This window comes from Oryx dammah, unplaced genomic scaffold (assembly GCF_014754425.2).
Source record: "Oryx dammah isolate SB20612 unplaced genomic scaffold, SCBI_Odam_1.1 HiC_scaffold_8, whole genome shotgun sequence".
NCBI classification, from domain to species: Eukaryota; Metazoa; Chordata; class Mammalia; order Artiodactyla; family Bovidae; genus Oryx; species Oryx dammah.
This window is the reverse complement of record NW_024070192.1, coordinates 41,061,600-41,089,276: the sequence shown is the minus strand read 5'-3', so window position 1 is coordinate 41,089,276 and position 27,677 is coordinate 41,061,600. Positions and strand designations below refer to the sequence as shown.

Genomic DNA, 27,677 nt, shown 5'->3' with positions numbered 1-27,677 from the left:
AAAGTGAAAGAGGAGAGTGAAAAAGTTGGCTTAAAGCTCAACATTCAGAAAACTAAGATCATGGCATCTGGTCCAATCACTTCATGAGACATAGATGGGGAAACAGTGGAAACAGTATCAGACTTTATTTTTCTGGGCTCCAAAATCACTGCAGATGGTGACTGCAGCCATGAAATTAAAAGACGCTTACTCCTTGGGAAGGAAAGTTATGACCAACCTAGATAGCCTATTGAAAAACAGAGACATTACTTTGCCAACAAAGGTCCATCTAGTCAAGGCTATGGTTTTTCCAGTGGTGATGTCTGGATGTGAGAGTTGGACTGTGAAGAAAGCTGAGCGCCAAAGAATTGATGCTTTTGAACTGTGGTGTTGGAGAAGACTCTCGAGAGTCCCTTGGACTGCAAGGGATCCAACCAGTCCATTCTAAAGGAGATTGGTCCTGAGTGTTCTTGGGAAGGAATTATGCTAAAGCTGAAGCTCCAGTACTTTGGCCACCTCATGTGAAGAGCTGACTCATTGGAAAAGACTCTGATGTTGGGAGGGATTGGGGGCAGGAGGAGAAGGGGACGACAGAAGATGAGATGGCTGGATGGCATCACCGACTCGATGGACGTTGACTTTGAGTGAACTCTGGGAGTTAGTGATGGACAGGGAGGCCTGGAGTGCTACAATTCATGGGGTCACAAAGAGTCGGATGCAATTGAGCAACTGAACTGAACTGAACTGAGACCATTTTTATCCAGGGTTTCAGGGCTTCCCTCATAGCTCAGTTGGTAAAGAATCTGCCTGCAATGCAGGAGACCCTGGTTCAATTCCTGGATCAGGAAGATCCCCTGGAGAAGGGATAGGCTACCCATTCCAGTATTCCTGGGCTTCCCTGTAGCTCAGCTGGTAAAGAAGCCACCTACAATGTGGGTGACCTGGGTTTGATCCCTGCGGTGGGAAGATCCCCTGGAGAAGGGAAAGACTACACATTCCAGTATTCTAGCCTGGAGAATTCCAGAGACTATAGAGTCTATTGGGGTCGCAAAGAGCCGGACATGACTGAATGACTTTCACTTCACTTCTCTGTTTTATGCCACATAATTTACCTCTCTGATGAAACAAATCACACAGAGTAACTCTCTTTCGTGGACTTCATAGAGCCTAGCACGGTGCCAGAGAAGTCATAAGTATTCAGTATATTCTAGTTAGTTGATCTATTATCCCACACCCCACTACATTCTTCTTAGGGCTCTACATAAATATTTCCTAAAGGAATTGATATGTTAATGATAGAGTTTCTCTCCCCCTGGCAGCTCTTGATATGGGGAGAAATCCCTAAGACTCATCTTCACTACCTCATCTTTCTGCCGCCTCTGCTCTTTGGGTAGATGCCTTCTTCATACAGAGAATACAGTAGAGGGCCTGGAATACAATCCAGTATGTAAGGGTTTTATTTTTATTTTCAAGCCTGCCCTAGACTTTCAGGAGCCAAAAGTTCAAATCGCAGCAGGACTGATTCAGCCCTTTCACAAGCAATTTAGTACTATGCAGTTTGTTTAGACTGATCAAATTTCCAAGACCTGGCTGAGCAGCATCATTATCTCTTTAAGCTTTCATGTATCAGCTTCCCTGGCCACATTTCACTTGCCATGTCTTTCTTTTCTGAAATCAGATCAACATGCAGAATTACACAGTTACATACAATTATGTACTTTTCAACAACCATGTCAAATATCTTTAAGGAATTTAAATATACAACAGAAACTTTTTTTTTTTTTCTGTTTGGATTAGGCAAAAATCAAGAAGGATGCAAAAGTTACACTCCTCGATTCTCAGTAGATAGGGAGCATTTTGTATCATTCTTCAGCTAACAGAACAGAGTATTGCCAGATTCGACTCACACCACCTCAGCTGGAAGACCAACTGGACAATAGATCTTAAGTGAAGTGAAAAATACTTTGCTGGGGGAAAAGAAGACTGGGTAGCAACTCTGCCTTTTAATGTTTGATTGTGAAATATTCAAACCTACAACAAAGAACAGAGAGGATAACAAACCGCCAGATGCTCAGTAGACAGCACAATCACATCCTAACACTTCACTTTTCAGATTTTAAAACATTAGCTGAAGCCGCACAACCCCTTTGAATTTCTCTGAGCCTTCTGCTCTCTCTCTGTGCAGGTACCTACTCGCCTCAGTTCAGTGTTCATCGGAAGTGACTTGGCATGCATGCACTGTGACATACTACTACATACTAGAACTTTGCCTACTGTTTGAGACATTTTCATATTTGCATATTATTTTTGCCTGACAATAAGAATACTAATTTCTTTTTAATGAAGAGAAAACAGTCTCAAAGAATGAATGTATTTATCTCAAGTCATGCAACCAATATAAACATAGGTCTAACTCCAATATTAGTGCTCTTTTCATATAACTAAGAACAATGAACTAAAACTCTTTTCATATTAGTGGCATTCAATGACTATATTGTTGTAGTACATTACGAGAAATTATATTATTTATTATTTGTTTATAAAGTACTTCACCTTAAGTGGCCTAATTTAATAGCAATTATTCCTTGGGGTTGATATTTTCATAATTTTATAGATAAAGTAGTATATTTAAAGAAAACTAGGCTTAATGAAAATTCTGAAAGAGATGGGAATACCAGACCACCTGTCCTGCCTCTTGAGAAATCCATATGCAGGTCAGGAAGCAACAGTTAGAACTGGACATGGAACAACAGACTGGTTCCAAATAGGAAAAGGAGTACGTCAAAGATATATATTGTTACCCTGCTTATTTAACTTATATGCAGAGTACATCATGAGAAACACTGGGCTGGAAGAAGCACAAGCTGGAATCAAGATTGCTGGGAGAAATATCAATAATCTCAGATATGCAGATGACACCAGCTTTATGGCAGAAAGTGAAGAGGAGCTAAAAAGCCTCTTGATGAAAGTGAAAGAGGAGAGTAAAAAAGTTGGCTTAAAGCTCAACATTCAGAAAACTAAGATCATGGCATCTGGTCCAATCACTTCATGGCAAATAGATGGGGAAACAGTGGAAACAGTGTCAGACTTTATTTTTGGGGCTCCAAAATCACTGCAGATGGTGACTGCAGCCATGAAATTAAAAGATGCTTACTCCTTGGAAGAAAAGTTATGACCAACCTAGATAGCATATTCAAAAGCAGAGACATTACTTCGCTGACTAAGGTCCATCTAGTCAAGGCTATGGTTTTTCCAGTAGTCATGTATGGATGTGAGAGTTGGACTGTGAAGAAGGCTGAGTGCCGAAGAATTGATGCTTTTGAACTGTGGTGTTGGAGAAGACTCTTGAGAGTCCCTTGGACTGCAAGGAGATCCAACCAGTCCATTCTGAAGGAGATCAGCCCTGGGATTTCTTTGGAAGGAATGATGCTAAAGCTGAAACTCTAGTACTTTGGACACCTGATGTGAAGAGTTGACTCATTGGAAAAGACTGATGCTGGGAGGGATTGGGGGCAGGAGGAGAAGGGGACGACAGAGGATGAGATGGCTGGATGGCATCACTGACTCAATGGACATGAATCTGAGTCAACTCCAGGAGTTGGTGATGGACAGGAAGGCCTGGCGTGCTGCAATTCATGGGGTCGCAAAGAGCTGGACACGACTGAGCGACTGAACTGAACTGAACTGAACTGATGTATGACAAATGAGATCCTTACTGTCCCTACCTACTACGCAGCGAAATCACAGCCAAGGGAACAAGCTTGGTGGAATCAGTGGGGAAAGTCCATCAACAGAGGAATGGATAAAGAAAGATGTAGTGTATATATACAATGGAATATTACTCAGCCATAGAAAAGAACAAAATAATGCCATATGTAGCAACATGGATGGACCTAGAGATTGTCATACTGAGTGAAGTAAATCAGACACAGAAGACAAATCTCACATGACATTGCATTTACTTGTGGAATCTAAAAATAAGGCTGCAAAAAATTTTTAAAAGGCTACAAATGAACTCATCTGCAGAACAGAAATAGACTTACAGATGTAAAAAGTAAACTGGGGGGTAAGGGGGAATAAGTTAGAGGCCTGGGATTGACACAGACATACTACTATATATAGAATAGATAACTAATAAGGACCTACTGTATAGAACAGGAAATTCTATTCAATACTCTGTAAGGGCCTAGATGGGAAAAGAATCTTTAAAAAAGAGTGAATATATTTACCTGTCTAACTGATTTACTTTGCTGTACATTTAAAACTAACACAACATTGTAAATCACCTATACCCAAGAAAAAACTGTTTTTAAAAAGGGGAGGAAACTTTGGAAGAGAAATCTGATAAATACAATAAATACAATCACAGGACATATAAGAGATTGTAGGCAGTAAGAAATAAGGGTTTAGAGCTCAAAATGGGATCCGAGGTAAGATCTTATGGAAAAACCCAAACAAAACTCTTTGGCCAGCTCAATAGGTTTGAAAGTTCTGGGCACAGAGGCATGAAGAATGAGGTGGACAGGGTCACTGAGGGGCAATACATAGATTTGAGGATGGGAAGCCACGAGTATCCTTGAAACAGTATGCACAATTAAGCAGTATGCACATATTTTTCTAACGAAAAATTCTAGCATTTTACCTAGCATTTCAAACAACTCCATGTTTTCCAAAAGGTTGAAAATTTCTATTCCAGGAAATAAGGATAGTCTCTGGAGAAAAATTAACTTCTGAGAGATGAACCACCAACTGAGATACTGTGGGCAGAGGGTATAAGGAGAACCAGCAAAGAATGATGACAAGAAAGGCAAAAGAGAGACTTCCCTGGTGGTCCAGTGGTTAAGACTGCACGCTCACAGTTCAGGGGCCTGGGTTTGGTCCCTGGTCAGGAAACTAGATCCCATATGTCACAACAAAGGATATTGCATGCCACAATAAAGAGTGACTATCCCACGTGCTGCAACTAAGACCCAGTGTAGTCAAATAAATATTTTTTTAAAAAGAAAGCCAAAGGAGGTAAGAACTGCACAGAGGAATGGGCATTTAAAATTGGGATCAAAAATTATTCACTGGCAATCTTAACAAGAACAGCATTTGGAGTGATGGAAGGGGCAAAAAGTAAGATTTCATGGGTGAAACAGTGAATATGAGTTGACAAAGGAGGCAGTAAAGATAGACTGTCCTTTCAGAAATCAAAACAAACTTGTAGTGTGAGCTGAAAACAAGGTTATGAAATGGTATTATAAAATTATATTTTAGTTTCTTTTGGTCCGATAAAGATCTGACCATGTTTATAACGTGAGGGAAACAAGCTAATAGAGAGAGGTAAAACCCTATGACAAATTAAAACATTGTCCAAATAACTGGTCTTGAAAAAGGGTACAATATTTAAAGTCTAAACTTCAAGAAACAGGAGTATTTTTACAAAATGTACAGATATCAATAAGACGATTAGAATCCTCTGCATATTAAAAACTTTCCAAAGATGTGTTCACATACTTGAACCTAGAAGATTCACATCAAGTTGGCTCAGAAATTATTTTCCAGAAATTTCTAGAAATGTAATTGTGTGTGTGTGTGAAGGATAATTTCTCATTCTTGACATATTTTTGACATCTGAAGAGATCTGCATAGGCTTGTCTTCTGCTATATCACATTGAAAGTTTAATATACCCCCAAATAAACTACAGTAATATAAAAAGCAAACAAAAGTCTAGGGTTGGGGAAGCCTCAGAAATAATCCAGTTAATGAGCTTTCCATGGTGGAATTTGGTATTCTAAAACTTAAGCTCCTGCATAGCTACCTCATCACACACAGTTAAGGGACTTGGAATTTCATATGTAACTTCTAGCCAACAGGTTATTTAAAAAAAAAAAAAAAACAAGAACCATTTCTTCTTTTCAATCACAGATAACCTGTACTCTAAGTTGCTTTGGTTGTATCTGACTCTCTTTGACCCCATGGACTCTGTATGTAGCCCGTCAGGCTCCTCTGTCCATGGGATTCTCCAGGCAAGAACATGAGTGGGGGCCAGTTCCTTCTCCAGGGGATCTTTCCAACCCAGGGATCAAACTAAAATATCCAACTTAAAAACAGTAACACACTAACTTCTTACTGGCATCATATTTTCATATGTAATTATTTGTAATCCTGCCATATATGCCTTTCCTATCTTTTACATGGCCTGTATTTTCCTGTTCCAGAGAGTATCAATGATAAAAATTTTATGTGGGTAAAGATGTAGCAGTATTGTGTGTATGTAATGTATATATGTTATAGACCATCCTTTTAATAGAAAGCCTGGAATTCGGTTTTCTTAAAATTATTTTGGTATTCTGTGGAATTTACATACTAATCTATTTAAGACAATCACCATTTAATTCAGTTGAACATTAAAAGTGATTTCATTGATTACATATTTCAACTGTTTAGAGGGATGTTCTGCAAAACAAAACACCAAGAAAAACATTGGCCTGGAACTTCTCCAGTGGTTCAATAGTTAAGACTCTGTACTTCCATTGCAGGGGCCATGGGTTCAATTCCTGGTAGGGCAACTAAGATCCCACACGCCACAAGGCAGGGCATGGCAAACAAACAACCCCCCTCCTAAACTTACATTGCCCTTGCCAGGTATATTTAAATTTATTTGAAAATTTTAATGTATCAACTGTCTTTTTTGGGGTGGGGGTGGGGTGAATAACTAGGCTATTAGTGATTTTGACGGTTTCTGAAATACTATAAAGATTTGTTTACTTCAACCCTGAATACTCATTGGAAGGACTGATGCTGAAGCTGAAGCTCCAATACTTTGGCCACTTGATTCCATGAGCCAACTCACTGGAAAAGACCCTGATGCTGGGAAAGATTGAGGGCAGGAGGAGAAGGGGATGACAGAGGATGAGATGGTTGGATGCCATCACTGACTCAATGGACATGAGTTTGAGTAAAATCTGGGAGAGAGTGAAAGACAGGGAAGCCGAGTGTGCTGCAGTCTGTGGGGTTACAAAGAGTCAGACATGATTTAGCGACTGAACAACAACAAATTGTTTTTTATGAACATAAAATTATGACCCTAGTTTTAGAAGAGCTCAGATTATAATGATAAAAAGGATTAACAGTAATAATAATACCTTACCTCTTGCTGAGTGCCTATTATTATGATAGGCATTTAACCTTTATATCTCAAATCCATGCAAAAAAAACTAAAATATTCTTTTTTCTATTATAGAGTGGAGGAAATGGGCTCAATGAGGCTAAGTATCTCTTCCCAAAGTCTGAAAAATGGGTGGAAAGTATAGTTCTTCATTTATTCCTTCTATAGAAAATTAGTGAGTACCATCTATGTGCCAGAATTTAAGGATACAATCGTGGACAGGATATTATCTCTGCTCTCACTCAGTTTAAGTGGCAAGAACAGACAACAAATAATGTGTAACTACAGCATTGGAAGTGCTGGGAAAGGGAAGCAGAGAGCTCTGTTAGAGCATGAGGTGAGAATTTTCCCACTGAACAGTAAGGATTATTATAAGCAAAGGTGGCTCATAATCAATTACGTGTTTTACACAGTTTCTAAATTTCCTGATCTTTTGTTTGGTGTATCAGCAGAACAGCTGTTTTAGGTAATCGATAACAGGTCCTTTCTTCTCCCTCCAAATGATTCCTTGGCTTGAGGAAATTCCAAGTGAATAATGAATACCAGAATAGTCTGCCAGTTATGTTTATTAATACAATCTTTTTGCCTCAGGATGGTGGAATAGCAGTGAGTCAGAGAAGCAAGCAGATGAGCCTGCTTAATAAATATTCATTGTTGAATGAAGCAAGATGATCAGTACCTTTAAACAGGGTTTTACATTTAGCATCCAATGGCTATAGCTATGACTTTTGGTAATCATCCAAGTTGAATCAGATTTGACTCAGAGATGGGAAATGCTCATTTCTAATTCAACACTAGGTTTGTACTAAACAAGAAGTATACTGGTAATTTGAAGTCTGACAATTTCTCTTCTTGTTTTTCCTCAGCAAATGATCTTAATACTAGATGATGTACAGGGTGTCAGTCATAGCACAGAATTAGAATAAGACTGTGAGTTTGTGAAATTAAAATGGAAAAGAATTTAGAAAATACTAGTGAAAGTACCATCATTTTATATCTTGCCTTAATATTTGGTGCTGAATATTCATTTAAGCTTTCCTATGAACAATTTTGCTTGCATTTTCAACAATCCTGTAAGATAGATGAGAAGATGCAATCCTCATTTTACAGATAGAAAGGAAGGCTCAAGCAGAACTGGATTTTTATCATAGAAATATTACAGTGAAGATAAAAAAAACAATATGTAGTCCAATTTTCTGTCATTACACAGGTATAAGTATTTGCATGCTTATAAATTATATACTTTTATATAGATTTCCTGTTAAATTAGAATTTGAAAAACAGATGTTGCACTGGGATAAGGTTTCACTTTTACCTGGGAAATTTTTTGTTTTTCAGAAATCTTATTTGCTAAGCACCTGATGAAAGTGTGGTAAGCATTTTGAACTATCTTTTCTGAAGACTGCTGCTGCTGCTAAGTCTCTTCAGTTGTGTCTGACTCTGTGCGACCCCATAGACAGCAGCCCACAGTCCCTGGGATTCTCCAGGCAAGAACACTGGAGTGGGTTGTCATTTCCTTCTCCAATGCATGAAAGGGAAAAGTGAAAGTGAAGTCGCTCAGTCCTGTCCGACTCTTAGCGACCCCATGGACTGCAGCCTACCAGGCTCCTCCGTCCATGGGATTTTCCAGGCAAGAGTACTGGAGTGGGGTGCCATTGCCTTCTCCGATCTTTTCTGAAGACTAATAGTCTACAAATAATACTAATATTCAACACATTAGTTCTAATGTATGCTTGTTAATTTTACTTTGTAAAAACTCTCCATCAGATGGTTTACTCTTCATCTTCTGAGATAATTAAATATAAATGTTGAAGTGATTAGCAATTTGATGATGATGGTGATTTGAGAGTTTGAATTATAATAGGAAATCTTTCTGAAGTGTTTATTTTCTTTAAAATATCTTTAAAACAAACACATACAGCTGATACATATATATAATTTTAAATATGTATGTGTATGTGTATACTTTGTGTAGATGCATATGTTTATGTAACTATGTTTTAGGGCAAAAAAAATCATGTATATTAGGAGTTCCTACAGTTTATACTGTTTAAACCCATAAACACAAGAATATCAGAAAGAGAGAAGGAAAATAAAAACTTGACCTTATATTGAACTCAGCAGTTTTGAATTAAGTGTATAGAATAAATCTTTCCTAATAGCCTCTTATTCTTTCATCCAAAACAAATAACTCGTAGTGAACAAGAAGGAAAGTACATTAACTTTATTAATTTTTCAAAGTTTCCTGAAAATTTTCTGGAGGAAGGTGAGATTTTTTTAAAAATATAATTCCGTTTTGTTTGTTAATGTATTTTAAAAAACTTTATTTTATATGATGGTTGATTAACAATGTTGTGACAGTTTCAGGTACACAGCAAAGTGATTCAGTTATATATACACATATTCTTTTTCAAATTATTTTCCCATTTAAGTTGTCACATAATATTGAGCAGAGTTCGTTGTGCTATACAGTAGGTCCTTGCTGATTATCTATTTTAAATATAGTAGTGTGTACATGTCCATCTCAAACTCCTAAACTATCCCTTTCCTACAATGGAGAAATTAAAGTAACTGATGATAGGAAGGGACTCACTTCTCTCATTATGCTATTTATTTTACATGTGCCTTTAAGCATTTTTTTCCTTATTTCCTGCATTACTGTCTTCTTTTGTTTAGCTGCATTTTTGTAGTGAAATGTTTAAATTCCTTTTTCACTTCCTTTTGCATATGTTTTATAGCTAATTTTTTGCATGTGGTTATAATGGGATTACATTTAACAACCTAAAGTTTTAACACTTTAAATTCAGTTTATACCAGCTTACCTTCAATAACATACAAAAATTCTGCTCCTTTACAGCTCTGTCTCCACTCTTTTCAGTTGCTGATGTCACAACACCTTTATTGTGGATCCCAAAACATAAACTATTAATTCTTTTAAATGCATTAGTCTCTTAAATTATGCAGAAAACAAGATATGGAGTTACAAAGCAAAGTTATTGTAACACTAGTTTTTACACTAATAATTGAAGGTTTTTTTCATTTAAGTGTATTAGTCTCAAATCAGGTAGAAAGCAAAAAGTGCAGTTCCAAATCAACGTTACAATAGTACTAGCTTTTATAATTGCCCGTGTATTTACCTTTACTGAGATATTTATATCTCCATATGGCTTTGAGTTACTGTCTGATGTCCTTCCATTTTTACCTGGCAGGAGAAACCTTGGGTATTTCCTGCAGGGCAGGTCTCGTGGTCACAGGCTTCCTCAGCTTTTATTTATCTGGAGTTTTAATTTCTCTTTCTCTGCTGAAGGGAAGTTTTGCCAGATGTAGGATTCTTGGTTGACTGTTGGTTTCTTTCAGAACTTTGAATGTATTGGTTCATAGGTCTTTGGGCCTCCAAGTTTCTGATGAGAAATCTGCTGACAACCTAAACTTGGGAATCCCTTGTATGTGATGATACACTTCTTTCTTGGAAATTTGATTATAATGTGTCTTAATGTGAGTCTGAGTTCACCTTACCTGGAGTTTGTTGAGCTTCTTGGATATTTATGTCTTTTATCAAATTTGGGAAGATTTTTTTTCCCCCACTTTTGGCTGTGCCATGCAGCTTGCAGGATTTCAGTTTCTGGACCAGGGATTGAACCTGGGCCACAACAGTGAAAGCCTAGAATCCTAAAGACTAGGCCACCAGGAAACTTCCAAATTGTGAAGTTTTAAGCCATTATTTCTTTAGATATTTACTCTGCCTCCTTCTTTCTCATCCTTCTGGAACTCTCTTGACACATATGTTGGTCCTCTTGATGATCTCCCGTAAGTCCCTTAGGCTCTGCTTGCTTTTATTCAGTCTTTTTTCTTTCTGTTCCTCAGACTTGATCATTTCCATTGCCCTATCTTCAGGTTTGATTTTCCTTTCTCTCTCCTGGTAAATCTGCCTTTGAATCTGTCTAGTGAAATTCTTTTTAGTTACTGTACTTTTCAGCTCCAGACATTCTTTTTTGGTTTCTTTTTAGACTTTCTATCCCCTTATTGACACCTTCATTTTGTTCACATATCATTTTTGTAAATTCCTCCACATTTTCCTTTAGTTTTTGAATGTCTTTAAGATAGTTGCTTTAAAGTCTTTGTATAGTATATCTTCATTACATCTTTTTTCAGGGACAGTTTCTATTATTTTTTTCTTTTGAATGGACCATACTTTACTGTTTCTTTGTATACCTTGTGATTTTTTTTGTTGAACATAAGACATTTGAATCTAATAATGTAGTGACTTTGGAAATCTGATTCTTCACCTTCCCCGGGGTTTACTATTTTTTGTTATTGTTTTTGTCTTTTTGATTGTTGTAGGCCATCAGGTAAAGAATCCACCTGCAGTGCAGGACATACAGGAAATGCAGGTTTGATCCCTAGGTCAAGAAGATCCCTTGGAGGAGGAAAATGGCAATCCACTCCAATATTCTTGCCTGAAAAATCCCATGGACTGAGAAGCCTGGTGGGCTATAGTCCAAAGGGTCATAAAGAGTCAGACATGACTAAGCAACTAAGCATGAGGACAAGGCCATCTCACCGAGGATTAGGCTGAGATGTAAACCTAAGCTCTTTTCAGGTCTTTTCTGAGCTTTTCCCTAGGCATACATAGACATGTTCAATTTTCCCTCATATGAGATGTTTTTGAAGTCCTCATCCTTAATGTCTGACTCTCAAAAGGCAGAAAGGCAAAAAGTGAAAGGGGAGGAAAAAAAGGTGCTAGTCTTTTAAATCCCTGAAACACTTCAGCATGAAGAGGGGCTTGCAACAAAAAGGGGGATTATTCTGCAACAGTGGCTGCCTGCCTCTTTGTCTGTACCTCAATGGTCAGAAGTGGCACTCAGCTATCAGATCACAGATCCCTGATATCTTGATATCTGGAGGATAGGATCCTCTTTGCTCACCCCATTTTCTATTACTACAAACTGTATGCAAGCTGTACCAGGAACATGTACACGGCTATTTACCATATAGCTGAGAGTGAGGGACGGGTAGTTGCTAAGAGTTAAGAACTAAAATTGATCACAGTTTACCCTCTAGTTCTTTCCTTGGAGGTTGCAAGCCTTCAATAGACCACAGAGCTCCACAATCAGTTGCTCAGTCTGACTGACTCTTTGTAACCCCATGGACTGCAGCATGCCAGGCTTCCCTGTCCATCACCAACTCCTGGAGTCTACTCAAACTCATGTTACAGATTCTCCAGTGCAATTGTTGTCAAAGTAGAGAGGCAGATTCCTGGTGCTTCCTTCTTCAATATCTTCCCAGCATCCTCTCCCAGAAGCAATAGGTATTATATGACACTTTATTAGTCTCCAGAATTTTATAAGAAAACAACGTTTCAAAAATTTAGTTTGGCCAAGTCAAGAATTAATGGGAAGCAACTTTTGTTTGTTGTTTATACCCTGAAGAATAACATCTGGGGGAAAAAAGCAGAATTAACTATTTAGCTTTAACAGATATACCTAATTTCACGTGGCTGCAATAATTAGTTTTTCAAATCAGATTTAAAAGGAATGCCTCTTGTTCTCAGAAGCAGAACATGTCAGATAAATATAAAATACAGTCTGTTAACACATTCTTCAGAAACAAAGAGTACTTCAGTGAAACGAAAATTCTTATTCTTGTTGAGTGGCTAGGAAAGAACCTTCCAAACTGTGCACTTACCACACAGTGGCAGAACTCGAGGATGGGAACATAGCTCACTACACCCCCTGGTGGCCACATCAAAATATTTATAAACAGCTGAAAGTTTTCTGGATCAGAAGAGCAACCCATGTGGAGAGAGGTGGAGATTCAGACTTCAGACAGACCAAAAGATGTAGAGCTTCACTATCATCAGTTAGAGCTGGTTTTTAACACATGGGAAAGCTTTACTTTTATAAATCAATCAATCACACGCACACACATATTCTAAGTTCAATAAAAGGTTTCTCTGTGAAATAATATCATTTTATTTCTTAAAACAGAAAAGTGACGTGATGGGGGCATCTTACTATCCAGTGGCTCAGAAAATAAAAAGTTCTTTGTAGTATCAACAATTTTTCTATAAGTATGAGATTGTTTTAAAATTTTAAAATATATATGTGCTGTGTGCTAAGTCGCTCCAGTTGTGTCCGACTCTTTGCAACCCTATGGACTGTAGCCCACCAGGCTCCTCTGTCCATGGGATTCTCCAGGCAAAAACACTGGAGAGGGTTGCCATGCTCTCCTCCAGGGGATCTTCCTGACCCAGGGATCGAACTTACATCTGTTACATCTCCTCCATTGGCAGGTAGGTTCTTTACCAAGGGTTTCCCTTGTGGCTCAGCTGGTAAAGAAGCCACCTGCAATGCAGGAGACCTGGGTTCAATCCCTGGGTTGGGAAGATCCCCTGGAGAAGGGAAAGGGTACCCACTCCAGCATTCTGGCCTAGAGAATTCCATTGACTGTATAATCCATGGAGTTGCAAAGTCAGACATGACTGAGAGACTTTGGACTTCCCTTGGCTCAGCTAGTAAAGAAGCCGCCTGCAATGTGAGAGACCTGGGTTCGATCCCTGGGTTGGGAAGATGCCCTGGAGAAGGGAAAGGCTACGCAATCCAGTATTCTGGCCTGGAGAATTCCATGAACTGTATAGTCCATGGGGTCACAAAGAGTCGGACATGATTGAGTGACTATCACTTTCACTTCTTTACCAATAGCGTCACCTGGGAAGCCCCCCTCCCGAAATATATATATGAGGATAAATTAACAGTTCATATTTATAATAGACTTTTCCTCTTTACCACCTTTAAAAAAAATTTAGGTATAATGCTCTTATTCTCTAAGTTAACAAATTCTTTAACTAGAACACACACTCAGGTAGAAGTACACCTGCTTCCTTTCCACAGCAAAAGATGGGTAATGTAGTATTTATTGTCATTATGATATTTAAATCCATACAAAAATTATTTCACTGAACAGGCTGAAATGAAGCCATATCTCGAAAGTAAAAAAGAAACAGACCAAAGGCAAGAGAAGGAAAACCTGATGAGCTACCAGAGACAGAGATCTGGAAGAAAGATGTGTCTACAAAAGGAATGCATTAGTAACATGGCACCATGTGAAATTAGGGCTTCCCTCATAGTTTAGTTGCTAAAGAATCTACCTGCAATGCAAAAATGTGCCTACAATGTAGGAGACCTGAGTTTGATTCCTGGGTCGGGAAGATTCCCCTGTAGAAAGAAATTGCAACCACTCCAGTATTCTTGCCTGAAAAATGCCATGGACAGAGAAGCCTGGGGGGCAGTCACAAGAGTCGGACACGATTTAGTGACTAAACCACCACCATTTGAAATTACATCTTATACAAAGACATGTCCTAATTCTATGTTTTATTTCAGCCCTCTTTAAGCTATTTCCACTTGACTATTGCCCTGTTGTTTCACATGTGCAGAGGTGAACTCTTCATACATCGTCTTACAAGTTCTCTTTTTCAACTACACCATTTCTAGTAAAGATATCAACCAGTCTTCTATTCCTGTTCATTCATTTAATGAGCATTTATTGAGTGCCAACTACAGGCTAACTGCTGTGGATGCTGAGATAAAAGACACAGTTTTTGTCCTCATGCTGCTATCAGTTAGGGAGGTGACTGCCCATCTCTAGCCATCTGCCTGCAATGGCTTTCTATCTCATTCTTCTCCCTCCTCTCGTACTGCATAACACTGCCAGACTCTTATCCAGCAGTCATGCATTCTTTTAGACAAAGATCTACCAAATCAAAGTTGTTCCACTCTTAAGATATGAATGGTGATCTTCTTATTGCCCTTGGAACACATTAGTACCTACTTCCATCCTTCTGGGCATATCCTCCCACCTCCCCATCCTCCTGTGTATGGAATGCTCTTCTGTTCTCCTAACTACATCCCATTTATCCAAGACCCAGAACTTACCAGGATACTTTCTGATATTCCTCTGGCCCACACTGCTTGCTCTCTCTCTCTCTTCCCCACCTGCTACAAAACTTTCATTGCTACTTACTTATAGTTGATATATACAGAAATGGGAGAATTCTACTATAATTAAAATATTTTCTAAATTTAGATCTAAGGTACTTTATTTCCTTCCACAACTAGTTATCTTAAAAAAGGTATCTTGGGATTTCAAAGATTTATTTCAATGGTATCTTCCTTTTGCTCACTTTTATTTATTACCTTGGGGGTTCCCAGGTGGCACTAGTGGAAAAGAAAGAAAGAAAGTGAATTCACTCAGTCATGTCCGACTCTTTGAGGACCCCATGGACTGTAGCCTACCAGGCTCCTCTGTCCATGGGATTTTCCAGGCAAGAGTACTGGAGTGGGTTGCCATTTCCTTCTCCAGGGGATCTTCCCAACCCAGGGATCAAACCCAGGTCTCCCGCACTGCAGGCAGATGCTTTACCTTCTGAGCCACCAGGGAAGCCGCAGTGGAAAAGAATCTGCCTGCAGTGCAGGAGACATAGGTTTGATCTCTGCGTCGGGAAGATCCCCTGGAGGAGGGCATGGCACCCCACTCTGCTATTCTTGCCTGGAAAGTCCTATGGACAGGGGAACCTGGCGGGCTACAGTCCACAGGGTCACAAAGAGTCAGACACAACTGAGAACATTTATTACCTTGAAATTTTATTAGGCTGACTCATGAGACAGCCATTTGTAAGTCAAAATGGCATGTTACATGGCTTTGTTTATTCTCCAGTCAGCAAAGTGGGTCAGAACATAAGAAGATGAAAAGCAATGAGTTCATAAATATGCAAAAGGAAAGACTGGAACTGAATTTCATCCATTATATTTTTACCAAAAAGGTAAGAATACATAACCTGATTTTCAGTTCTACAACTGTGTTATGATATTTTTATGCCTATCTTCTGTGAAAGACAACATATCACCAGAATTAGCTATCATAAAAAGGACTTAGTGGGCATGAATAGATCATTTGTTTTTTAAATATAGTAAACTACATATAACATAGAATTTGCCTTAACTATTTTTAAATGTACAGGGGATTAAGTAATTCACACTGTTGTGCAACTAACACTACCATCCATCTCAAGAACTTTTTCTCTTCCAAAAATGAAACTTTGTACCCATTAAGCAATAATTCCTCATCCATCCTCCACCAGACCCTGGCAACCAACATTCTACTTTTCATATCTGAGAATCTGACTACCTTAGGTATCTCATATAGGTGGAATCATACAGTATGTGTCTTTTTGGGACTGGGTTTTTTCACTTAGCATAATGTCCTTGAGTGAGTTGATTTTAAAAAAATTTTTTATTTCACAGACATTTAAACAAATATTTTTAAAAGGCACTTATTTCATACAAAAGATATAGTCTATTGGATCACAGTATAATAATGTACTTATAAAAGAAAAAAAGTAGAGTTCTACGCCATCTTGAGAAACTAAAATATCATAAAATATAGTTTGTTCCGTTACAATATTGACAGTGCTACAGACTTTCAAATTTTTAAGGATTTCAGTGAACTATTATTAAATCTTTAATATAACCATAAAAAGCATTTTAAAGAAGATAACAGAAATGTTATTATATACATCCTAGATATCTCTCATAATTCTTTTCTTTTAATGACAGCAACTATTGGTATCCTTATAAGATGCCCACTATTCCATGAGAGGAAGGAAAAAAGTTTCACTGTATTTTAAAAGACTGGGTAAGTTATTTAGCAGAGGAGGGCATGGCAACCCACTCTACCTGCCTGGAGAATTCCCTGGACAGAGGAACCTGGCGGGCTATAGTCCATAGGGTTGCAAAGAGTCAGACACAACTGAACCAACTGAGCACGCACACACAAGCTAATTAGTATATCCCTTGTATTAACCAATCTGTAAAAAAACGCCAAAACCTGTCAAAATGAATGACAAACATAAGGACAAAACTGAAGGCTGAAATGTTCTTTAGTTAGGTAAGGAAAATTTTCTTTTTTATTACCTAAGATAGGTTTACAGACTTGGGTCAAAGCTAGGCCAATATTGGCCTTTCTAGTTAAAAAAATAAAAAAGAAATCTACTATTTGATTAAGTTAATTAGTTAATTTATATATTGAGGTATACTTGCCATATAATAATTACATTAGTTTCACGTGTACAACATAATGCAGTCCACCACTTAAAATCTGAGTCAGTAACGGGATTCTTAAAGCAACTCCATTTTGAGACATCGACTAACCATCTTGGAAAACCAGGACAAACTCATCTGACAAGACTGAAAAAGAGTTAGAGAAAAAACACTATAGAAATGCTATAGGATGTAATGAACAAACATACCTCCTGGGCTGTGATCGGCATTCCTCCTCCCCACTGTCTGCCTCCTGTAGAGAGAGGAAAATGAGAAAAAAATTACTTAAAATCTGAGGTCTCATATCATAATGCCAACAATGAATGCAATTTTATTAAGCTTTACATGTAGGGAGTATCTTATTGATGGTGTATACTTAAACTAAATTCTCTCCATAAAAAGTGACTTCAACCAACCTACTGGGTTGATATATCAACAGAATGTATTCCTGGAGGAAACTTTAACAATAGCCTATGAATTTTTTAATAACAAAGTATTCATAATGAAAAGAATACCTCTGAAAAATAACTGGAGATGTTATGTTACTGTTACTTTGAATTAAAATGAGTGGGCATTCTTTCACCAACAAATATCATCAAGGTGACCTATTAACAATTCTGATCCCCAAAGAACCACCTAAATAATGAACACCATTTTGAAAAGTTCTCTTGATCACATGGCCATCACCTTAATGAACTATTACTTACTGAATATTTATAACATTCCAGGTGCCTTGCTCAATACTTTTAAGTACATTGTCCAACTTATTTCTTAAAAACTGAGAAGGTTGATCGTACCCTAGTTTTCAGCAAGTCTGACACATACACATAAATCTACAATCAATCCAACTAAAAAGCATTGAATCATCGTTTAATTGCAATATTTATTTTTTATAGTGGCACATCAAATAATTGAGGTGTCATACTTACAGCAATTTAAGCTCAATGAAATATGAATATTTTATAGAAACTGAAATTCACAAAAAGGAAAGAAGTTGCTCAAGGAAACTCACATGGTAAGCTAAAATTAAAACTGATAAAATACTGCCTCCCAACACACTGAAAAAGGATATCATTCACCCTGACCTAGGTTAGGAATTATTATATGTTAAGATATTATATAGATCTTCATGGAGACAAGAATAGCAACATGAAGGAAAGGCGTGAGAAAAGATGAAAGAATGAAATTGAGGTGCTAACTTTGTCTCTAAATTTCCTCTCTGACATTTTATATTTGCACTCTGGTCACTTTTGCCCTATTTGGCAAACACAAAAATAGGAGAAAAATAACTCAAACAATATGAGTATTGTCTTCTGGTAAGTCACCCACATTTTCAGTTTATGGAACCACCCCATTACCTCTACATCATCCTGCCTCCATTCCTGGGCAGAAACGGCCAGCTCTATAGCTTTTATTCTCATTTTATTTTCATGATTGATTTCAGGTATGCCCATTATCTTGTACAAACAGCAGGAGACAGCAAAGATCGTACCGTCAGAGGGAAGACAGGGAGAGTGTCATGGTATATTACACTCTGCCTCTAGGGGAAGTTTTAGGTTTAGAAGGATGCCTTTCGGGAAGTGAAGAACAGTGAAGAACCAATCGTCTCTAGAGTCAACAGTCATAACCTGGAAAGTCTGTGTGAATGAAAATGAAAAGATTCATAAGCAAATACAAATGTTAGATTTTGGAGCCTAAGGGAACTATGCTTCCTTGGAGGGTATGAAGAGCCAAAACCAGTTACATCGACAGAGGTGAACTAACATTTATTTAATACCACTACAGGCCAGACAATTTATACATTATTTTATTTAATGTGCACCACAATGCCGTGGGGCTTACTAAATGTCACAAAGCCAATAAATGATGGGAGTCACAATTTGAACTCAGGCCTATTTCTGCTATAAATAGCTGCCTCTAAACTAAAAATCTGCCTTTGGTACCTTAACCCCAGGACAGGGGGTGGGAAGGGAACTGCAGAAGAAAGTATAACTTTTCTCAAGGATTATAATAAAACAATATCCTTTTGTCATCTTTCTTCTATGACATCTACACTTTAAAATAGTGTCAAAGGCATGGAAAATTCCTTTTGCACAGAAAAAAAGTAAGCCAGAACAGTGTTTCTAACACAAGATCCCCAAATGACTTTTTTTTTTCTTTTTCAGATAATTTTACAATAGTCAGGCCAAAGCATTATTTGCTTCCCTTTCATCTTACTTGGAAAAAGAGGCTTAGGAAAAAACCAAAGAAACAACTCAGTATGTCAAGGCAAGGTAAAATGGAATTTTTTTTTAAAAAATGAAGAAAGTGTTCAATTATGCTTATTTCAATGGAATTCACTGCCAAAAATACAAAGATTCAACATTGCTTATTCAGCAGGATTAATGATCAGGTAACACAGTTACCTTGAATGGTGGCAGTTAAGCGGTAGCTAAAGGGAGAATGCTTACCATTCTATTGTAACAAGTGCGTACACTAGACCATATAAAACCACCTATCTTGTCAAAAAACTTGACATACTGTTGGTAAAAAAAAAAAGAAAAGAAAAAAAATGGAAATAGTCAGTCTGCTCAGATCATTAGAAAACACCAGGAGAAAAGTGTAGATATAACTATCAATTCTTCTAAGTAGATAGAGGCATTTTTGATGGGTAAGGAGAATGAAATAATTCAATGATTAAACACAAGTTTGTTGACTTTTTAAAAAATATTCCAGAGTACTATTGTTAAGTAGTTTTTATTTAAAGAGTACAATTTCTTCCTGATGTTCTAAAGGAAAAATTGACCTATAAACAATATGGTGTGAGATTCTGAATATGCATTTAATTTTAGGATATTCAGAAAACACTAATTCAAAAAGATACATGCACCCCAATGTCCACAGCAACACTATTTATAATAGCCAAGATATGGACGCAACCTAAGTTTCCATCAACAGATGAATGGATAAAGATGTGCCATATGTGTGTATGTGTGTGTTTTATATATATATATAATGGAATAAATGGAATACTGTTGCTGTTGTTTACTTGCTAAGTTGTGTCTGACTCTTTGTGACCCCATGGACTGTAACCCGCCAGACTCCTCTGTCCATGCTCAGCCATAAAAAAGATGAAATTCTGCCATTTGCAACAGCATGGATGGACCTGGAGGGTATTATGCTCAGTGAAATAAGTTAGAGAAAGCCAAATACTCCATGTTATCATCTACATGTGGAACCTAAAAAAATAAAATAAATGAACACTTAGAATAGAACAGAAACAGACTCATATATAGAAAACAAACTGGTGGTTACCAGTGGAGAGAGAGGGAACGGGTGGGCAAGGTAGATGCATGAGATTAACAGATACAAAGCACTGTGCATAATGAATAAAAAGAATATATTGGACAGCACTGGGAAATACAGCCTTGTAATAACTGTAAATAAGTATAATCTATAAAAATATTGAATCACTATGTGGTACACTTGAAACTAATATAATGCTGTATATAAACTATATTTCATATAAAATATAAATTATATAAATTAAAATATAAAATACATATTTCATATAAAATATAATATATAATTTTAGGGTATTCAGGAACCATTAAGTATGAATTGATATGTTAATACATTCTTATTAATCTTAATACCTGAACACAAAAGTAGGTCACTTAAGTAAAAGGTGTTTGAAAAAGAACAGAAACATCTCAGTCATATTTGTTGAGAAACAGGCTGGAAGTGCTGCTAGCCTTGAAAAACACCAGGCTAGGTAGGTGTTAAGCAATAATTTCCCAACCTTTATGGTCCAAAGTTCTTTACACTTTCCATACCAAAATTCTTTACACTCCAATCCAAGTAGATTCATTCATCATTTTTCAAAGGTCCATGTTGTTTCATCATTGTGGAAGGCCCTTCCCCACCCTCCTAGATCTTTCTGCAACCTTAAAAGCTGGCTTTAAAAGTCAGTAGTTCATGATGCTTCTGTTATCATCTTACTGAGAGACTGTCTGCCTCCTTCCAAACCCGACAATTACTGTGCATGCTTCCTATGGCACTACTGAGATCTGTCTGTGAGTTACCACTGGGCTCTTGTTTTATTCCATCATCAAACTGTAATCTGCCTTATTTTCCCTTTGCATCTCACCTTGTGTTTAGCACAATGCCCTGTGTGCACATGGAACTCGATAAAGAGGTGAATGAATGCATGATTGGAGCAGTGAACTAAACCCATGCAAACACAGAGCTAATTGGCTGTGCATTCTTAGCTAGTAAGGACTATGCCAGCTATGTTTTACCCTTAGCCGGTTAATAGAACAGTTCTTGTTGCTCAGGAGTTAGTCTGTGATGAAGATCTGGAAGTAATACCTTAGGCTTTTCCTTTGGTTAAGCAGAAAGAATCATTCACTTGCTCTCATTTATATATTCATTCATTCATTCCACATTAATTGACCACCTATGATGTGTTAGGTATTAGACACCAGGAATTAAAAGTAAGCAGAAGCACCCTTATCCTTGGATAGTTCATATTGTAGTAGGGGAGACAGTTTCTTAAGCCAAAAATTATATGTCATTTGGCTTACAGCAGAAGCTGTATATACACTTATATACAAAGTGCTCTAGAAACAACAGAGGAGGAAATGACTAACTGTGGGGCTTGGATATGCTTCACAGAAGTTAATTTTCAGGCTAGGCTTGAATTAGTGGGTTTGTGTTAGATGGAAAATAGGAGGAAGAATATTTCAGGCAGAAGAGCTGGCAAAAGGAACAGAAAGAGGAGTAAGAGTCTGGACGTGTACGGAATGGTGAGCAGCTGTGAACTCCTGGAACAAAAGGATGGGTACTGGAGGTTAAGGCTATCAGGTAATACTGATGTTACGAGTCCATAAGGGTAGAATATTAAGATAACAGTCCTAGGGTCACAAAAAGTGGTTGTGGATTATTCATTAACCGGATTTCAGATTATCCATCAGTCACTTCTGTCCCTGGGGAAAAACTGAGGGTATCTGTCAGGAAAAAATAATCTAGTAGTCTTTCTAAGAGTGGACATGAGCTTTGAAATCAGGAAAATCCTGCTTCTGGCTTTTGAAAGAAGCAAATGTGAAGGATACAGGCTTGAGGAGGAAATAGGGCATCATATTGCCTCTTGGCTACTGGTAAGAGAAGGCTTAGATTCTCTCTAGAAACAAGAGAGAAAGATGGGGATGGAATCATGTTTGGGTTATCTAATGCTTTATAACAAACCACTAATTTATTATATTTCATGGGTCAGAACTTCAAGCAGTATTTAGCTAGGTGATTCTTCTGCTCCACATAGTACTGCTAAAGGTCACTCAGTGCTACTCTGGTGGTATATAACTGGAAGATGGGCTAAGTGAGAGTCCAAGCAGTTTCATGCATATGCCTGACATCTTAACCTGGAAGACTTAAGCTGGGCTCAACTGGACAGTCAACTAGAACGCTTATGGATTGGGTCTTCTCAAAGTCCATTAGGGCCTCAGGGTTGGTCTATTCGCACGGGGGCTTAGAACTCCAGGTGGCTAGGCACAGAATTGGCACAGTGTCACTTCTGCCATACTCTGCTGGTGTATTAAAGAGGTCTAGCCCGGATTCAAGGTGGGGGGAATTAGACTCTATCTTTCAGTGGGGGAAAGAGCAAAGACTTCATAGTCATCTTTATGATACCCTCTCAATACCAATGACTAGCAAGTAAGTATGTAGGCAAAATGAACAGAACAGGAAAAAGGCAATTAAAGAGTTAATGAAGTAGAACTTCTAAAGACTAGGGCCACAGAAATATCCAGGAGAGAAGAGAATAAAGAAGATGATTCTTATTCAGTACAAAATGCATGAAAGGCCATATGGATAATTTTATAGTTTGGTGTCTATAATGAAGTGTCCTCTCTGAAGATAAGAAAGGACCTGAAAGTGTGGCCATTCACACACACACTACTGTCCAGGACCAGGATGAATAACCTGGGCACTTACATCTGAGAAGCTGGTATGTAAGAAGCTCAAACCTGATCAAATCAGCAGTCCCAATATAAGATGACTTTGTTTTAAAGTTGTTTAAATTGAGATGTGTGATACTTGCTGGGATTAAGATTCAAAACAGAGATTCAAACTAGTCATATTTCAGGAAGATGTAAGACACATTAAAGTAAAAATAAGGAAGCCAGAATACAGTGCAATCCTTATTTCTGAAATCAAAACCACACTATGCTGTCATTATGACAAGTTTTAAGAAGCTGTAAATGAACTTATTGCCCATGATTTCAAGCAATAGAAAACCTCTGTGAGACACCTACTATTTCTCAAGTATTTCCTTTGAATTCCTTTCAAATACAAATACATATGAATCACAGTTGGAATGGTTAATGAGGTACTTCCTCAGTGATAAGAAAGCCAGCTTGATTAGAACTTGGCTGATGTGACTTTGCTTCTGAAGAACACCAAGTCTTTGCTCAACAGCTAGTTGAAGAGGTATCACAGTACAGTTGCTCGCTGCCCACTAGAAAACCCGAGCTCTGGGTGCGGAGCTGTTACTGGATGCCTTTTGTTTATAATTCTTATTCTACTTAAACTTTTTATTTAATACAGACAACTTAACCCCACCTGCATCCCCGGCTTGCCATCATTTCAGAGTAGCTAGACTGTTTTTTTCTATCACAGAGATCCGACTCCTTGAGGCTACTTGGTTTGAAAAAGCAACAAGTCTTATCATGTTCTGAACCTGTCACATTTGACAAGCATGCAGTATGGGAACTTCACAGGTCACTGGTCCTTAACTCTGGCTCCATTCAGAACTTTTTCAATAACACAAATCTCCAGGCCTCACACCTACAGACTTTTATTCTTTAGCCCTGAGGTGAAGCCAGTGGTGTGCTGGAGCCAGTTGTTAAGATTTTTAGGGATCTTATGAGATTCACACTGGTAGCTTGAAACTGGCTATGGTGGGACTTTTTTTTTTTTTAACTAGGAATATTAGCAAATGCTACAATGCAGCCCTTACCTGGAAAACACGTTTTTGAACATGTACCAGCCCACCGTGAGGTGTGGGTCACTAGGATCTGTACATTTTCAAAGCTCTTGATAACTGACAAGCAGTTTAGATTGAAAACATTTGTCTTAAAGGTTTGGAAAAATATCAAAAGTTCAGGGTAAACAAAGCTACTACTCTCTCCAGGTAACTGTGCCATGAAAGGTGCCAGGGAGACCAGTGATGACAGGAACTCAGCTCTCCCGAAAGATCTATGGCTCCCGTCCTAGACTGTAAGCTCTGTAAGGGCAGAACTACGTTTGCAGAGCGGCAGTCACACAGAAAATGCTCAGAGGATACTAGATGAAATAATAAGTATTGCTCAAGGTATGGTAACCGGTAAGTGGCAAAATTAGGCCTCCACCTTACGTTAACTCAGTATATCATGTGCCTCATCGCCATTAAATTACTGGTCATATCCTTGGTTTGTCAATCCAAGAAGAGTGCTTAAACATGGGGTAGAGAGCAAGCAGCATCCATCATAAGACTCTGTCTCTGTGCTGCTCCATAATTTAAAGTCTTTTCATGACTATTATCTCATTTGAAGCAACCTAGGATAAATGCAGCACAGGCATGATTAACACTTACTTTTCAGCTGGAGAAACTGCCTCATGGAAGTGAGATAATTTGCTCAAAGTAACCTAAGAGTAAGCAGCAGAATCACGATTCTGTCTGGGAAGGACAAATAAACCTTCTATCAGAACAAACTCCTCTTCTTGCATGACAGGAATATGCCAGGTACACCAATAGGGGTCTTAGACCTTGTCTTTATCTCCCTGTCCAGATTCTGCTTCCTACTATTAAAGTGAAATTTCACTTCCTACTCTTTGAAGACTTCATATTTGGTCCATTTCCTTCACTGTAGCCTGAGGTCTCAAGATGGACATGTGGTCTTATGTTCAGCCAGGACACAGTGGTACAACCGTACTAATTGCTTACACGCTGAAATACCGAATGATAAACAGTGGCTGCCTAGAGCCCCTCGGATTGTTTCATGATCCAGCAACAATCAGATTCAGTTCAGTTCAGTCGCTCAGTTGTGTCTGACTCTTTGCGACTCCATGCACTGCAGCACGCCAGGCTTCCCTGTCCATCACCAACTCCCGGAGCTTGCTCAAACTCATGTCCATTAAGACGGCGATGCCATTGAACTATCTCATCCTCTGTCATCCCCTTCTCCTCCTGCCTTCTATCCTTCCCAGCATCAGGGTCTTTTCTAATGAGTCAGTTCTTTGCAGCAGGTGGCCAAGTATTGGAGCTTCAGCTTCAGCATCAGCCCTTCCAATGAATATTCAGGACTGATTTCCTTTAGGATTGACTGGTTTGATCTCCTTGCAGTCCAAGGGACTCTCAACAGTCTTCTCCAACACCACAGTTCAAAAGCATCAATTCTTTGGTGCTCAGCTTTCTTTATGGTCCAATTCTCATGGTCCAACTCTCACATCCATACATGACTGCTGGAAGAACCACAGCTTTGACTATGCAGACCTTGGTTGGCAAAGCAATGTCTCTGCTTTTTAATATGCTGTCTAGGTTGGTCATAGCTTTTCAACAATCAGATTAGTGCCAGGCAATGTGGAGGACCTCTAAGTCTGACTCCTGCCTATTCTGATTGGTTGATAGCTATGCCATACTAGCTGCTAAATATTCTGAATACCACTTCAACATCTCCTCTGCTCTCTAAACTTTGGTTTAAAATTCTTGACTCTGATCTTGGCTTCACCTTGGAGGCGGTGCCTCTATAATCTGTTCTGTTGTTTGTGTGTGCTGCTAGCTATACCCCAATTATTTGGCTTGCCTTCTGCTCTTATTACTAGTCGTCTGTTACACGTGATTACCATTTCTCCACAAGGAATTTAAGCTATAAAAGGCATTGATAACACCCAGGGAAGCTAAATAAAATCCACTTATGAAGAGTCTTTTTATATTAAACCTTTAAATTGTTTATGGACATAAAGAATTAAAGTATGATCAACCAAAGTTATTCAGTTGAAACATAATTCAGAAATAAGGTCAAAGAACAAAAGCAGAATAGTAATGAAACAACACTGATTACTTATCAAACATTACTAAACTAAGCAAGCATGATTGTTTTCAAATTTCTAATCATTTCCCAAATAAGGAGTTGATAAATACTGCTAATGGTTCTGACCAAAAAGAGAATAGAATATTTAAAACAGATGTACTGCTGTCAGTTTTGATTAGGGGGAAATACATTGCTATTTTGTTAATATTTATATTTAAATCTAGACATCATTCTAAGCCATCAACAGGGGAACCATGTCACGTTACTCAGTATCTTTGAATGTAGTAGTAGAGAAAGTTGCTCAGTCGTGTCGGACTCTTTGCGACCCCATGGACTATGGAATTCAGTCCATGGAATTCTCCAGGCCAGAATACTGGAGTGGGTAGCCTTTCCCTTCTCCAGGGGATCTTCTCAACCCAGGGATAGAACTCAGGTCTCCCGCATTGTGGGCGGATTCTTTACCAGCTGAGCCGCAAGGGAAGCCCAAGAATACTGGAGTGGGTAGCCTATCCCTTCTCCAGCAGATCTTCCCAACCACCAGGAATCGAACCGGGGTCTCCTGCATAACAATAAATAATAAACTAATTCATTCAGAGCTGCTAGAGTCCATCAGAGATACAAAGAAATATGAGATAATACTACGCTGGAGTTTATCTGCCTGAAGCAATAAGGCTGTTATATTGGAAACAATGATGCAACAGGTACAGTGCAAATGTATGGCACAGGAAATACATGTCCCTGGAGTTTAGAAAGTGTGCTATCACCACGGGTCCAGGGTTCACAGGAACAAGTGAGCTCTGAGTCCAATCTTGAGGGAAGAGGAATGTCTGAAGAGGCACAGAGGCTGACAGAGCATTTGAGACAGGGACAAGAGGAACGAACAGGGGGATTATGTTTGATACACTGGGCTGCTGGTCAGCTGACCAGCTGAGTTGAAACCCAGGGCTTGCCTTGAGGTAAGCTGCAAAGAGCGGAGAGCGGCAATCTAGACCTGATCCTAGGAGGAAGCCAGAGAAGGGATTTATCAGAATCTTAGAAAGTATAAAAAATTATAAATAGGCTGCTCTGGTGGTAATTAAAATTCTTTAAGAGAACAGAGGCTAAAAAAAGAAAAAGAAAAAAGAGACTAAAATTTGGAAAGCCAATTGAGAAAAAAGGTATTTTTCCTAAAGCCAGGATACACTGGTTAATTTAACCACATCTCCACTAGAGGGCAGTCAAGTCAAATCCTACTGGAACCGGTGGATACAGAAAACATAAAGAGTGAACACCATCTCTGCTTAAAGACCACTTCCAGTGCCTTAATCTTGGAAAAAGCCTTTAGTCAGCAGATAAATCATTCACAGAATAGCGTAAGTGGTATAAAATGTGTCTTAATTGCAAAGTGGACAGGTGGAAAA

At 38.3% G+C, this 27,677-nt stretch overlaps 1 protein-coding gene across 2 annotated transcripts in view; it reads right to left on the bottom strand.

Annotated features, from left to right (window-relative positions):
• Nucleotides 1-27,677, bottom strand: part of SSH2 (slingshot protein phosphatase 2) — a 238,596-nt gene that overhangs the window by 115,837 nt on the left and 95,082 nt on the right. Inside the window, exon 3 of one of the 2 annotated variants that reach the window (XM_040243850.1) lies at nt 17,440-17,483. In XM_040243850.1, coding sequence (XP_040099784.1) covers nt 17,440-17,483 — 44 coding nt within the window. Of the gene's footprint in view, nt 1-9,955; nt 13,309-17,439; nt 17,484-27,677 lie in introns of those variants that run through there. The other variant, XM_040243853.1, reaches the window with a different exon arrangement.